Source organism: Bos indicus x Bos taurus, chromosome 22, assembly GCF_003369695.1.
Source record: "Bos indicus x Bos taurus breed Angus x Brahman F1 hybrid chromosome 22, Bos_hybrid_MaternalHap_v2.0, whole genome shotgun sequence".
NCBI classification, from domain to species: Eukaryota; Metazoa; Chordata; class Mammalia; order Artiodactyla; family Bovidae; genus Bos; species Bos indicus x Bos taurus.
Window position 1 is genome coordinate 49,217,345 of NC_040097.1, and position 12,952 is coordinate 49,230,296.

At 48.1% G+C, this 12,952-nt stretch overlaps 1 protein-coding gene across 2 annotated transcripts; it reads right to left on the reverse strand.

Annotated features, from left to right (window-relative positions):
* Positions 1–7,006: 7,006 nt before the first annotated feature.
* Positions 7,007–11,442, reverse strand: MYD88 (MYD88, innate immune signal transduction adaptor). Of its 2 annotated transcripts, none has more exons than XM_027522964.1 (5): positions 10,860–11,414; positions 9,847–9,981; positions 9,328–9,508; positions 9,066–9,157; positions 7,007–8,796 (listed from the first exon to the last, which is right to left on the reverse strand). In XM_027522964.1, the coding sequence occupies exons 1-5, from the start codon at positions 11,185–11,187 to the stop codon at positions 8,642–8,644; spliced, it is 891 nt and encodes a 296-aa protein (XP_027378765.1). In that variant the 5' UTR covers positions 11,188–11,414; the 3' UTR covers positions 7,007–8,641. The 2 variants fall into 2 exon arrangements, with proteins under 2 accessions (XP_027378765.1, XP_027378766.1); XM_027522965.1 differs by having other exon boundaries at positions 8,776–8,796; positions 9,347–9,508; positions 10,860–11,442.
* Between the last annotated feature and the right edge of the window lie 1,510 nt (positions 11,443–12,952).

Sequence of the window (12,952 nt, forward strand, 5' to 3'; positions counted from 1 at the left end):
GATTGAGAATCACATCGGATGATATGTGAGTACTCAAGATAGAGGATGCTGGACCGGACCTCATGCGCTTTGATCGTTTTAGGAAAGAGGAAACAGAAGGGACCACAGAGTCCCTCCTCCCAAGTTTGAGCAGATGTAAATACTCGAAATAGAGATTACCGCAGTGCTTATCACCTTCTGTAATCTGCCCTGCACACAACTACTAACCTTTTGCTTAAACCATCAGATACGATTTAGAAAGCTGAAGAGGAAATGGAAAACATTGTATTAAAATATTTTTACTCTTTTGTTCTTCCTTCTTGGTAGTCCAAGATTCCTTTTCCGATCATTTATTTTTTGCTTCATAAACTTCTGTTAGCTATTTTTTAAGAGTACAACTGCTGATGACACATTCTCGCAGTTTTTCTTCATCTCAGCATGTCTTAATTTCCTCTTCATTTCTGATTTTCTCTGCATATGGGATTTTGAGTTGACAGTTCTTTTCTTTCGGCACTCGGAAAATCTTGTGCCACTTCCCCTGACTTCCTTGGTTTCTGATAGGAAATTTGACCTCATTCAATTTTTTTTTTTTCATCATAGGGAAGTTGTCATTTCTCTAGCTACTTTCAAGATCTTTTCTTTGTCTTTAGTTTTCAGAAGTTTAACTATGTGTATCTTGACATGGATTTCTTTGGGTTATCCTATTTGGGATTTTATAACCTTCTTGAATCTATATGTTTATGTCTTTGCCATATTTGTAAAATTTTAGCCATATTTATTTGAGTATTTTTTTAAGCTCCACTTTCTTCCTCCTCTACTTTTGAGACCCCAAAGAACATAAATACTAGATATTTTCTTACAGTTCCACAGATTCCTGGGAATGTGAATTTTTTTCTGTCATCTCTTGTTCAGATTAGGTGATTTCTATTATTCTTTTTTAAAATTTATTTATTTTTTAATTGAAGGATAATTCCTTTACAGAATTTTGTTGTTTTCTGTCAAACCTCAACATGAAACAGTTCATGCTGAGCCATAGTTCATTTTATTATGGAACTCATCTAGTAAGATTTTTATTTCAGTGGATTTTTTTTCAGTTTTAAAATTTCAATTTAGTTCTTAATCTGTTTTGTTTCTTTGCTGAGATGCTTTTCATTTGTTTGAAGTACATCTGTAATACCTTACTGAAGCATTTTTACACTGGCTGCTTAAAAATCATTGTCAGATAATTTTAACATCTGTGTCATCTTGGGGTTAACAACTGTTGGTTATCCCTTCTTGCTTAAGTTGAGATTTTCCTGGTTCTCAGTATAAAGAGTGACTTTCAGTCCTGGACATGTAGAGTATTATGAGACTCTGGATAGATATTTAAATCTTCTGTTTTTAATGGCTGAGTAATACTCCATTGTGTATATGTACCATAGCTTTCTTATCCATTCATCTGCTGATGGACATCTAGGTTGCTTCCATGTCCTGGCTATTATGAACAGTGCTACATACATTTGAATCAGTTCTAATGAGGCAGATGAAACTGGAGCCTATTATACAGAGTGAAGTAAGCCAGAAAGAAAAACACTAATACAGTATACTAACGCATATATATGGAATTTAGAAAGATGGTAACGATAACCCTGTATGCGAGACAGCAAAAGAGACACAGATGTATAGAACAGTCTTTTGGACTCTGTGGGAGAGGGCAAGGGTGGGATGATTTGGGAAAATGGCATTGAAACATGTAAATTATCACATGTGAAACGAATCGCCAGTCCAGGTTCAATGCATGATACTGGGTGTTCGGGGCTGGTGCACTGGGATGACCCAGAGGGATGGGATGGGGAGGGAAGTGGGAGGGGGGTTCATGATGGGGAACACATGTATACCTGTGGCTGATTCATGTCAATGTATGGCAAAACCAATACAAAAAAATAAAATAATAGCAGAATATAGCTACAAAAAAAAATTAAAAGCAAAATGCAGCAATTCCACTTCTGTTTACTTACCCCCAAAATTAAAATCAGTATCTCAGAGAGAAAAAAAAGAATCTTCTGTTTTAGCAGGCTCACTCTGTCACCACACCGATGCTGTCAGAAAGAGGTCAAAGTTCGGGTTCCCAGCTCAGCCTCTGTTGCCGGCCTAGGAAGTAGGGAGGTACACGTGTGTGCTTAATCTCTCAGTTGTGTCTTACTCTGTGCAACCCTGTGATCTGTAGCCCGCCAGGCTCCTCTGTCCATGGGATTCTCCAGGCAAGAATATTGGAGTGGGTTGCCATTTCCTTCTCCAGGGGATCTTCCCAACCCAGGAACTGAACCCAAGTCTCCTGCCTTGGCAGGTGATCTTGTTAGCACTGAGCCACCTGGGAAGCCCGTGGGGAGGTGGAGTTGGTGCCTAATTACTGCTGGGCTAGTGCAGGAGTTCAGGCTGTCCACTAAGCCTGTGAGTAGGCCACCCCGGTGGGGGGCAGGATGCCTTGCTAACTGCTGCCTGATGGCTTGCACCGACAGCGGAGGAGGCCATTGCTGCTGGTGGTGATGACAGCCCTGACTGCTAGACCTCCTGACAGCTCCCTGCAGACAGGAGTGGGGCCCAGGCTCCTGGTGTGCCTGGGCTGGCAGGGTGTGGGTAGTATTACCTGCACAGTGTTCCTGTGGTTAGGCTAGAGTAGATTGTCTTAAAGTATTTTTTCTTATTAGGCTGCCCCTTCCTGGCTAGAAAGAGCAGGACTTTTTTTTTTTTTTCTTTGTCTGTACCCATGTTTGTAGGTTACTAGCTTCTCCAGTGCTCAGTCTGAGATATTCGAAACAAAAAGAAAAACCTGGGAATCATTGCCATGTCTTTCTCTGAGTCCCAAGACCACTAGCCTGTTTATTTTCCTCTCTGTCCTTTGAAGTCTTTATTTATTTATATATCTCTATCTTGGGGGGAAAAAATGGCAACCCACTCCAGTATTCTTGCCTGGAGAATTCCATGTGGACAGAGGAGCCTGGCGGGCTATAGTCCGTGGAGTTGCAAAGAGCTGGACTTGACTGAGTAACTAACACTTCCACTTTCTTTCTAGTTATCTATCTATATCTCCCAGGGCCGGTTAAGCTGTACTTTGTAGAGGGCCTGGGGAGAGGTGTGTTTATTCCATATCTGGTACTTCCCCGGTACCAGGAGTCCCCAGGGACTTATGGACCATGTCTTCTGTCTCACCTGGCGAACAGCAGACGGTGGGGACAATGTTCACCTGAAATGATGGTGACTCCCTCCTCCCGCACCTCCCTACCGGCTCAGTGGCTCTGCCTATGGTCTACTCTGTGATTCTGAGTTCACCCTCTGGAATTTGGGATCCTTCCAGCCTGGTTTGAACAGGCATTCTCCAGTTTTCTACCACTTGCCAGTTCCTGGCCCAACCACTCAGAATTCCCTGTCAGCCAGAAGCCTACAAAGGCTGCTTCTGGTGTCTTGAGGGCAAGAAATCTATCCGTGCCTCCCAGGCTGGAGACATTGTCCCCTTTGCTACAGAGCAAGGCTTGCAGGGCGACTGCTGAGCAGCCATGTTGCGTCTCCCTTCTTACAGGATCAGTAATCTGGTCCTTCTGTCTCAAATGTCATGGAGTTACTGAGAATCTCTTTTAACTTAAGGAAAAATATTTTTGAGTTGAAGAAAATATTTTCAGTATATTTCTAGTAAGACTCAAAATTAGTAATTTTTAAAAAGCCAACTATCCAAGATGAGATTTTCAGATGTCTGGGAATATATTATCAAACTTTTCCTCCACTTTCCCAACGAGGCAGGAAACAATTATTTTCTTTTATGTTTCCGTCATTCCTAATGAATGATTTTGAAATACCCACCTTAGGGAGATACAGGAAGAGAGACTTTTGTGCAAGCGGAGTAGCAGCGATGCTTGTACTTTTTAACTTAAAACATTTTTTAATTATGAAAAATTTTAGACACATGAGCAGAGAGAAGAAATGCTCCTCCAGTTTAATAACTGCTATTAGTCACATTTGCTTCATATAGCCTTTGTTATTTTTTCTCTCTTAATTATTTAAAGGCGAATCTAAGACATTACCCATTTCATAACAATGTGCTTCAGAATTAGTCTTTAACAAAGTGTTCATTTCCTTTATGTAACCACAATGCTATATCACATCTGAAACAAATAGTGATAATTCTTTAGCATCATCTAATACCCAGATTTCCCCAGTTGTCTGTTTTTTTAGTGATAAAATATCTATAACATAAAATTTACCATAGTAACCAATTTTTAAGTATACTGTTCAGTATGTTGGGTTTTTTTTGGCGGGGGGGGAGGTTGTCATATATTTGTACAACCATCTCCAGAACACTTCATTGTGCAAAACTGAAACTCTGTACCCATTAAACAACTCTTTTTTTCAAATAATATTTGAAATTGCCTTTTAAGAAAATTGAAGTAAAGTTAATTTACAATGTTGTATTAGTTTCAAGTAAAGTGAGGTGATTCTGTTTTATGTGTGTATGTATTGTTTTACCATTCTTTAAACAACAACCCTTCATTCTCTCCTTCCCACAGGCCCTGGAAACCACCATTCTATTTTCTGTCTCTAAGAACTTGGCTGGTCTAGATACCTTATATAGGTGGAATTATATAGCATTTGTCTTTTTGCAACTGGCTCATTTCACTTAGCATAACGTCCTCATATTGCAGCATGTGTCAGAATGTCATTCCTTTTAAGGATGAACACTATTCTGTTATATGTATATAACACCTTTTGTTTATTCATCTGTCAGGGGATACCTGACTTGCTTACTCATTTTAGCTGTTGTGAATAATGCTCCTATGAATATGGGTGTACACATGTCTCTGATATTAGCACCCTGCTTTCCATTCATTGGGGTTTATACACAGAAGTGGAATTGCTGAATCATATGGTATTTCTAATTTTTTTGGAAATTGGCATACCACAGCAACTGTACCATTTTACATTCCTGCCAACACTGCACAAAGGTTCTAATTTCTCTACATCCTCATCAACACTTGTTATTTTCTGAGTTTTTTGATAGTAGCCATCCTAATGGGAATGAAATGGTATTTCATTGTGGTTTTGAATTGCATTTCCCTAATGATAGCATCTTTTCATGTATTTTCTTAGTCACTTGTGTATCTTCTTTGGAGAGATGTCTATTCAAGACCCCTGGTCATTTTTTTTTTTTTTTAAACGTGATAGTTTTGTTGCAGCTTTTTAAACTATTTTTTAAAATTCATTTTTGGCTGTGCTGAGTCTTCGTTGCTGTGCGTAGGCTATTCCCCAGTTGCAGGGAGCAGGGGCTCCTCTCTAGCAGCAGTGCTCGGGCTTCTCACTGCGGTGGCTTCTCTTGTTGCAGAGTGGAGGCTCTAGGCGCCCAGGCTTCAGTAGTTACAGCTCGTGGACTCGGGCATGCAGGCTCTGTAGCTGTGGCACACAGGCCTAGCTGCCTTGTGGCATGAGGGATCTTCCCAGACCAGGGCTCGAACCTATGTCCCCCTTCATCGGCAGGTGGACTCCCAACCATTGCACCACCAGGGATGGTGTGCTCATGTTTTAATTGGGTTGTTTTTTTGTTAAGAGTTCTCATATATTCTATATATTGTCCTCTATCACCCCAAAACATTTTTTTTTAAGTATTTATTTATTTGGCTGCTGTGCCAGGTCTTGGTGCGGTTCGCAGGATCTTTTTTAGTTGCATCATGCGAGATAATGATGTGTGGCGTGTGGGATCTATTAACAGTTCCCTGACCAGGAATCAAACCTGGGGCTCCCTGCATTGGGAGTATGGAGTCTCAGCCTCTGGGAAGTCCTCCAGAATATCTCTTTATAATTAATGTGTTTGAACTAGGATTGAACAAAGTCACACCGTATCGGCATAGTTTATTGTCCAATCTGGAGGAGATCCCTCTCCCTCTCTTTCTCTCGCTCTTGATTCTGTTGGAATCCAGGTCCGTTGTCATGTAGATTTGTAATCTTGTATTTAATCTCTTCTGCTGCCCTCCAAAACTTGCCTTGGATAATTGCGGCACTGAAGTTTCTCTTGAAAAAAGAGGATTGCTCTGTCAAAATTTCTTAGAGGACTAAACCAAAAGTGGGAAGAGGAAGCTTTCTTAGTATCTGGGAACCTGCCTGTGGGGAGGTGGGCACTGGAGGAAGGTGGAGGGGTGTGAGGATCAGACGGGAGTGAGGTGAGCACATTCGGGTCACCATCATGACCTGAGAGAACGGGGGCTTTTCCTATGATGTAACGTGTTACCCAGAAACCCCTCACCATGACCAGGAGCAGACCCAAAGATTGTCCCCGCCCACAGCCCTGGGGGTACTAGGCAGATCCCAGGGGCCCTGCTGGGACCACACTGAGGCTGTGTTCCCAAGGGGCCACTAGAGAGGAAGGTCTGGCCTCGGGGCTGCTCTGAACACAGGGGGTTTTCCAGGAGTGCTAGGGGCAGGGCTGGGATGCCTCCAGCATCCACAAGGCTCAGGAGCCAGGACATGGTAACAGAGGTCGCTGATAATCTCTGGGCACTCTAAAAGATCACCAGACTCGTCTCTGGGATTAGGATTATGGATGGTTTTTCTTCCTTTGTATTTTCCAATTTTTCTCAAGGGAACAGTAAAAAAGTAGTGCATTCTATTTAAAAACAGATCAACTCCTTTAGGATTAACAAAGACATGCCCCAGGATGGCCATTCTTAACAACTGAGTTCTCCAGGGATCTGTGATCTAGAATGGGGATCTTATCCAAACTCTTCTTGGAGCCTGGAAGAGCAGCCCTGTCCCACCCAGCATGTGGCTGATTCCCCGGCAGACCCGGCTTGGCAGAGGAAAGCAGTGTCCCCAGCGTCGGGAGCTGAGCTGCTGTTTCTAACTTTGTCTGCAGCCCTGGTGAGGCCTGTGGTGGAGCCCCAGCCTTCAGGAAGCCCCTGCCAGACCCACTTGAACCTCCCCAAGGGGCCAGTTTTTCACACCCGGCAGAGCCTTATCCTAGGTTACTGCTTCCATACTCTTTCCAGACAGAAATGAAACCTGCTGCTCCCAAAGTAGAGACTCTTTATTATAAACCTAGGATACAGAAGGGGGCAATTACAAACAGAGGCCTTTCTCAGCTCTCTTTGACCTTCTCACAATGGATAGAAACAGGTTTGAAAGATACCTTTTTGAAATTGTTGTAAAATATTCCCCAGTATCAAAGGGGATAGGCACCTGGTAGCTAAGTGCTCCATGAGAATCAGGCAGAGTGGGGCCTCTGACCCTCCTGAGACCCCGAGGGAAGGTGCTTTGCCCCCAGCCCTCACTGAAGGCACAGCAGAGAAGACATACACTTGCTTTTAGATTTAGGGTCCTGGGCTCCATCCTGGGACAGAGACCTAAGACCATGACCATTCCTCCTTGAAGGAGAGGTGAAGAGAAAAGAACATACAACTCTCCCGAGGAGAGAAAAACAGCTGTCGCAGCAAACCTGTTGTGTGAGTTCAACAGCTCTTTTCCTTGCTCTGCGCTTCACTGAAGGTGTAAATGCTGGTACAGTGGGTCCTTTCCAGAATCTGGTCCCAGTGAAAAAGGAAAACAGAAAAAGAAGACAAGAGGGTCCCATGTTGTCCAGAGTTAGGATCCCCTTGTGGTGGGACTATCCTACCAGCTGTTTCTGGGAGCTGTGCCCAGGGAAATGTGTGCATGAAGATGCCTGTATGTCTGTGCGTGAGGGTGCCAGTGTATGTGTCCCTGTGTCTCGGCGTGTGAGCTTGTATGTGTCCATGTGCCCACAAGCTTCGGGGCAGGAGGCTCTTATGTGGTCCCTGTAAACTAGTTCCAGCAAACAACGTGGTAAGGCAGTTACGCAACAGAAGACTGGTGGGAAAGTTCTCTCTGTGAGTGGGCCCCAGAAAGAAAGACTTCCTGCCCACACCACCATGATGACCTAGCCCCAGAAACCAAACTTGATGGAGAGGCCAGAAGTCGGGCTCCTGTATTGTGCAGGGCAGAGCTGAGAGAACCACAGGCCCTCGACAGGTGGAAGTGAAAGGCAGCCCCAGGAGCGCAGGCCAGACTCTTGGGGACTTACCACGCTGAAGGTGAGCAGAGGCTGGGAGGAGTCAAAAAGGCAGATGAGAGGTGCGCCCATGGGGGATCAGGCTCAGTGCAGCCTGCTTCGCCCTCTGTCCCCTGGTGCAGGGGGAAGTGGGGTGTGAGGTGTGGGGCCCCGAAGCACTGTGGAGGCAGCTGCACAGCAGCGCCCTGGTCCCAGCAGCGGCCAGATGGCTCTCAACCAGGAGACTCAAAACAGTGCTTCACTGTTTCCCACAATGATTCAAACACAGCGACTGCCTGTTCTCCCCACCCCGCTTAGTTCTCAGGCAGAGAAACTGAGGCCCAAGACGGATGGAGGGGTCAGAGCTGGCTCTTCTGGTCTTCTGCTTAGTCCCAGCCCCCTGTGGTTTCCACCATCCTGGCTGATAACTCAGCAAGCGGGCGTGCCACGTGTTCTATGCAGGACATGAGAGGTGCTGTCCAGATATGGACCATGGCTGCAGCTGTGTCCATGGAGCAGGCATGTCCAGCGATCGAGAGGCCAGCGGAGCAAAGATCCCCCTACAACTGCGGGTGGAGGCAGGGGTAGAAGGAGATGTACAGGCACACAGAGGCACGCACTCCCAGGGGCTTGGGCAGTTCAGGGCATGGACAGGGCCTTGGCGAGGCGAGTCCAGAACCAGTTCTGGGTGCAGGGGTTGGTGTAGTCACAGACAGTGATGAAGCGCAGGATGCTGGGGAACTCTTTCTTCATTGGCTTGTACTTGATGGGGATCAGTCGCTTCTGATGGGCACCTGCAAGCCAGAGGGGGCAGAGCTTGCTCCAGGCTCTCTGCCATCACGGGGCTGGACCAGTCCTCCAGTCAGGGGTTAACAATAGCCCTTTCCCAATAAGAACCCCTGGTGCCTATTCACCCACACAAAAGGCACTCCTATGCACACACACTTAGGTGTGTAGAGACCTGCCTGAGTTCCCTGATGCTACATTCATGGCCCTTAAGGAGGGATGGCTGGCATCTCGAGGCCCTGCCCACTGCTCTGTGGCAGGGCAGGGCTGAGCTCACCTGGAGAGAGGCTGAGTGCAAACTTAGTCTGGAAATCACATTCCTTGCTTTGCAGGTATTCGTCAGAGACCACCACCACCATCCGACGGCACCTAGGGGAGAGTGGGCAGGCTACAGGCACCGTGGTGACCCACCAGGGGACAGCCTTGGGAGGATCCCACTGTGCCAGGCTAGACAGGGGCCGGCCGGGAGGACCCCAGCATGGGGATCCCTGGCAGGGCTTTGCACACCCACCCACTTGCCCTGCGGCCACGTAGCCAACCTCTTCTCAATGAGTTCACTGGCGATGGACCAGACACAGGTGCCAGGCAGGACGTCACGGTCAGACACGCACAACTTCAGCCGATAGTTTGTCTGTTCCAGCTGCCGGATCATCTCGTGGACAAACTCAATATCGCTGGGGCAGTAGCAGATGAAGGCATCAAAACACTCGGGCTTTTGCCCTGGGTGCGAGCACAATGGGATGGTCAGAGCCCTCCAGGAAGGCTGGGGATGAGCCCAGCCAGGTGCCCCCAGCCTAAGCGACCCTGGTCCTGGATCCTACCCAATCGAACAATACGTACCTCCTCTCCACCCGAGACAAGCCCTAGTAGCCGTGAGCTAGACGCATCACTTCTCATATGCGAAACTAGAGGTTGGACTATTATTATTCCCGTTTCTTAGGAAACTGAAGCTCAGAGAGATTAAGTGACTTGCCCAAGCACAACCCATCTGCTTCCAACACTCATGCTCTTAACACCACAATGTCCTATGGCCCAGAGGGGCAGGACTGGGCCCTTACCTAGGGGGTCGTCGCGAATGGTGATGCCTGCCATGTCATTTATCCGAGTTATGCTGCTGTCTATAGAGTCCACCTGTAAAGGCTTCTCAGATGCCTCCTGCTGCTGCTTCAGAATATACTTTTGGCAGTCCTCCTCTGTAGGGAAGAGACAAGGTGTGGCCAGCTCCCCAAGGGTACCCCATGCCTTTACCCACAGTCAGGATCCAGCCCCGGCCCCACCTTCCTGGCTGTGTTGTGCCCCAGGGCTTCTCCAGCCCACTGGTGCCATCCACAGTTCAACAGCTCTGAAAAGGAGAGCTCCCACCTGGCTCTGGCCATCCTAAAAGGATATCAGTGGTGTTCTGGCTATGAGAGAAGCCATCAGGGTCAGGCTTGTGCCTCTGCCCCTTTCCTCCCCCCACCCCTGCCTCTTAAGGCTCCTGAGAATTAAACCCAAGGTCTCCTCTAGGATCCACTGCTGATGCGAGCAGAGCATGAAAGAGGCGCTCAGGAGACCTGGTGTTTATATGCAGCAAGGGCAGCACCCCAACCAAACACGGTATGCCTGTCTGTGGGCCACTGTCCCCACACCTGTGCAAGTATATTGTGCGTCAGAAAGTGGCAGGAAGGGGTGCATTTTCTAGGGACCTGAGATTTCCAAGACTGTCAGCTTTCAGCCCCTTCCCTGCTTATTGTTTTACTTGAAGCAGTCCCTAGCACCCCAACAGAGGACCCGGATTCTGACTCCTGGTCCTATGTGAAAGCTTTGGCCTTAGCGGTTTCCTTGCGCCTTTCCGGGCCTTCGCCTCCTTTCTCCAGCCCCTGTCATCCCCGGTATTGAAAGAGGGAACTAGTCTTGCACGGTTTCTCCTCTGCGGGCTGTCTCCAATGTCTCCCTTGCTACCCGCAAAGTACCACGCCACCCCGCCGCCTCCGAGGAGCGATGGGTCCCTCCGAGGAGGGACCAGTGAAGGTCAGGTCCTTCATCTCCCGCTCCCACATCGGATGTGAGGCCGGAAAGGGGGCTTCCTCACCGATGCTGGGTCCCAGTTCCATCAGCACGTCGTCGCGGCCGAGCTTGGCGAGCAGCTCGAGCAGGCGGCCCACTGAGGCTCCCGGACGTCGCTGCCAGTCGTCCAGGAGCCTGCTCGTGGGGTCGGCGTACTTCTCCAGCTGCTGGATCTCCAAGTACTCGAAGTCCATCGCCTCCGCCAGCACGGTCCAGTCGGCCGCCACCGGCGCCCGCACGTTTAGGAAGAGCGACAGGCGGCGCCGCACTCGTACGTTGAGCGCTGCCAGGGGCAGGGAGGACAAGGAAGCCGCGGGGAGCGCGGACCCCGCGCGGGGTACTCCTTCAGCCATGGCGGGCTGCCGCGGGAGCCGCCGCGCAGTCGAGTCGCGTCCTGGGCCTGTGCTTCCTCCTTCCCCTTCGGCCGCCCCGCCCACCTGGTCCCGCCCCGCCGGTCTCTCTTTCCGAGAAGCACCGCCCTGCCCTACAATCTGGAGCCCCAGTAGATGTGCGGAGGCGGGGGGCCCCCCATCACTGCCTTCGAGATCTCGGGGCGGGGGTGCTGGGGATGTGGGGATCCGGAATCCGCCTTTTGAGGTGTTCTGAGCTCCACCCATCAGTCCACTAGAGTCTGGCGCGGCGGTGGGACGATGACTTTACTTCCGCGTTTACAGGAAAGACGGGACTTAATCTTTGGGAAGTGGGGGAGTTACCTTCTTTCCACTGGGGATCTGAGGGATTCAGGTGGTGCTGCGCTCGAGGATCACGGGGAGGGGGCACAGGGACAGGCCTCGGTTCTGCCTCCCCCCACCCCCCGCAATTTGGGGGAGCACTCCTGCCCGTAGGACTTTGGGGACTCCCTGGCTGTACACTCGGACATGGAGGAGGGAAAGGGCATACTGCCTTGTGGCGCCAGAGGCATGCCACGGCCGTGCCCTTCAAAAGTGGGGAGCACAACCGCTCCCTGCGTGTTTGAGGGTAACAGGACACCTCAGCCTTAGGTGTCTGAGAGAATCCCAGTACTACCCTCTGGGGTCTAGGGGAAAACACTGACATTGGGAGTCAAGTGGGCACCTGGCTTCGCTCTTTAGGGGGCAGGGGACAGCTCAGGACCTGGAGAGCTTTGGTTCATTCACTCATTCAATAGGTATTTATTGATCACCTATTAAATGTCAAGTATATTTCAAGCACCCCGGATACAAAGTCTTTCCCTGCCTTGGTGGATACCCCAACCTAGTGGGGTAGGTGGGCACTAATCCCAAATTGACTGTAAAATTTGTTTTTAAAAAATGTGTGTATGAAAGGCAATCCCAAAGAATGCTCAAACTACTGCACAATTGCACTCATCTCACACGCTAGTAAAGTCATGTTCAAAATTCTCCAAGCCAGGCTTCAGCAATACGTGAACCATGAACTTCCAGATGTTCAAGCTGGTTTTAGAAAAGGCAGAGGAACCAGAGATCAAATTGCCAACATCTGCTGGATCATCGAAAAAGCAAAAGAGTTCCAGAAAAACATCTATTTCTGCTTTATTGACTATGCCAAAGCCTTTGACTGTGTGGATCACAATAAACTGTGGAAAATTCTGAAAGAGATGGGAATACCAGACCACCTGACCTGCCTCTTGAGAAACCTATATGCAGGTCAGGAAGCAACAGTTAGAACTGGACATGGAACAACAGACTGGTTCCAAATAGGAAAAGGAGTACGTCAAGGCTGTATATTGTCACCCTGCTTATTTAACTCATATGCAGAGTACATCATGAGAAACGCTGGGCTGGAAGAAGCACAAGCTGGAATTAAGATTGCCAGGAGAAATATCAATAACCTCAGATATGCAGATGATACCACCCTTATGGCAGAAACTGAAGAGGAACTAAAAAGCCTCTTGATGAGGGTGAAAGAGGAGAGTGAAAAAGTTGGCTTAAAGCTCAACATTCAGAAAACGAAGATCATGGCAACTGGTCCCATCACTTCATGGGAAATAGATGGGGAAACAGTGTCAGACTTTATTTTTTGGGGCTCCAAAATCACTGCAGATGGTGATTGCAGCCATGAAATTAAAAGACACTTACTCCTTGGAAGAAAAGTTATGACCAACCTAGATTTACCAACAAA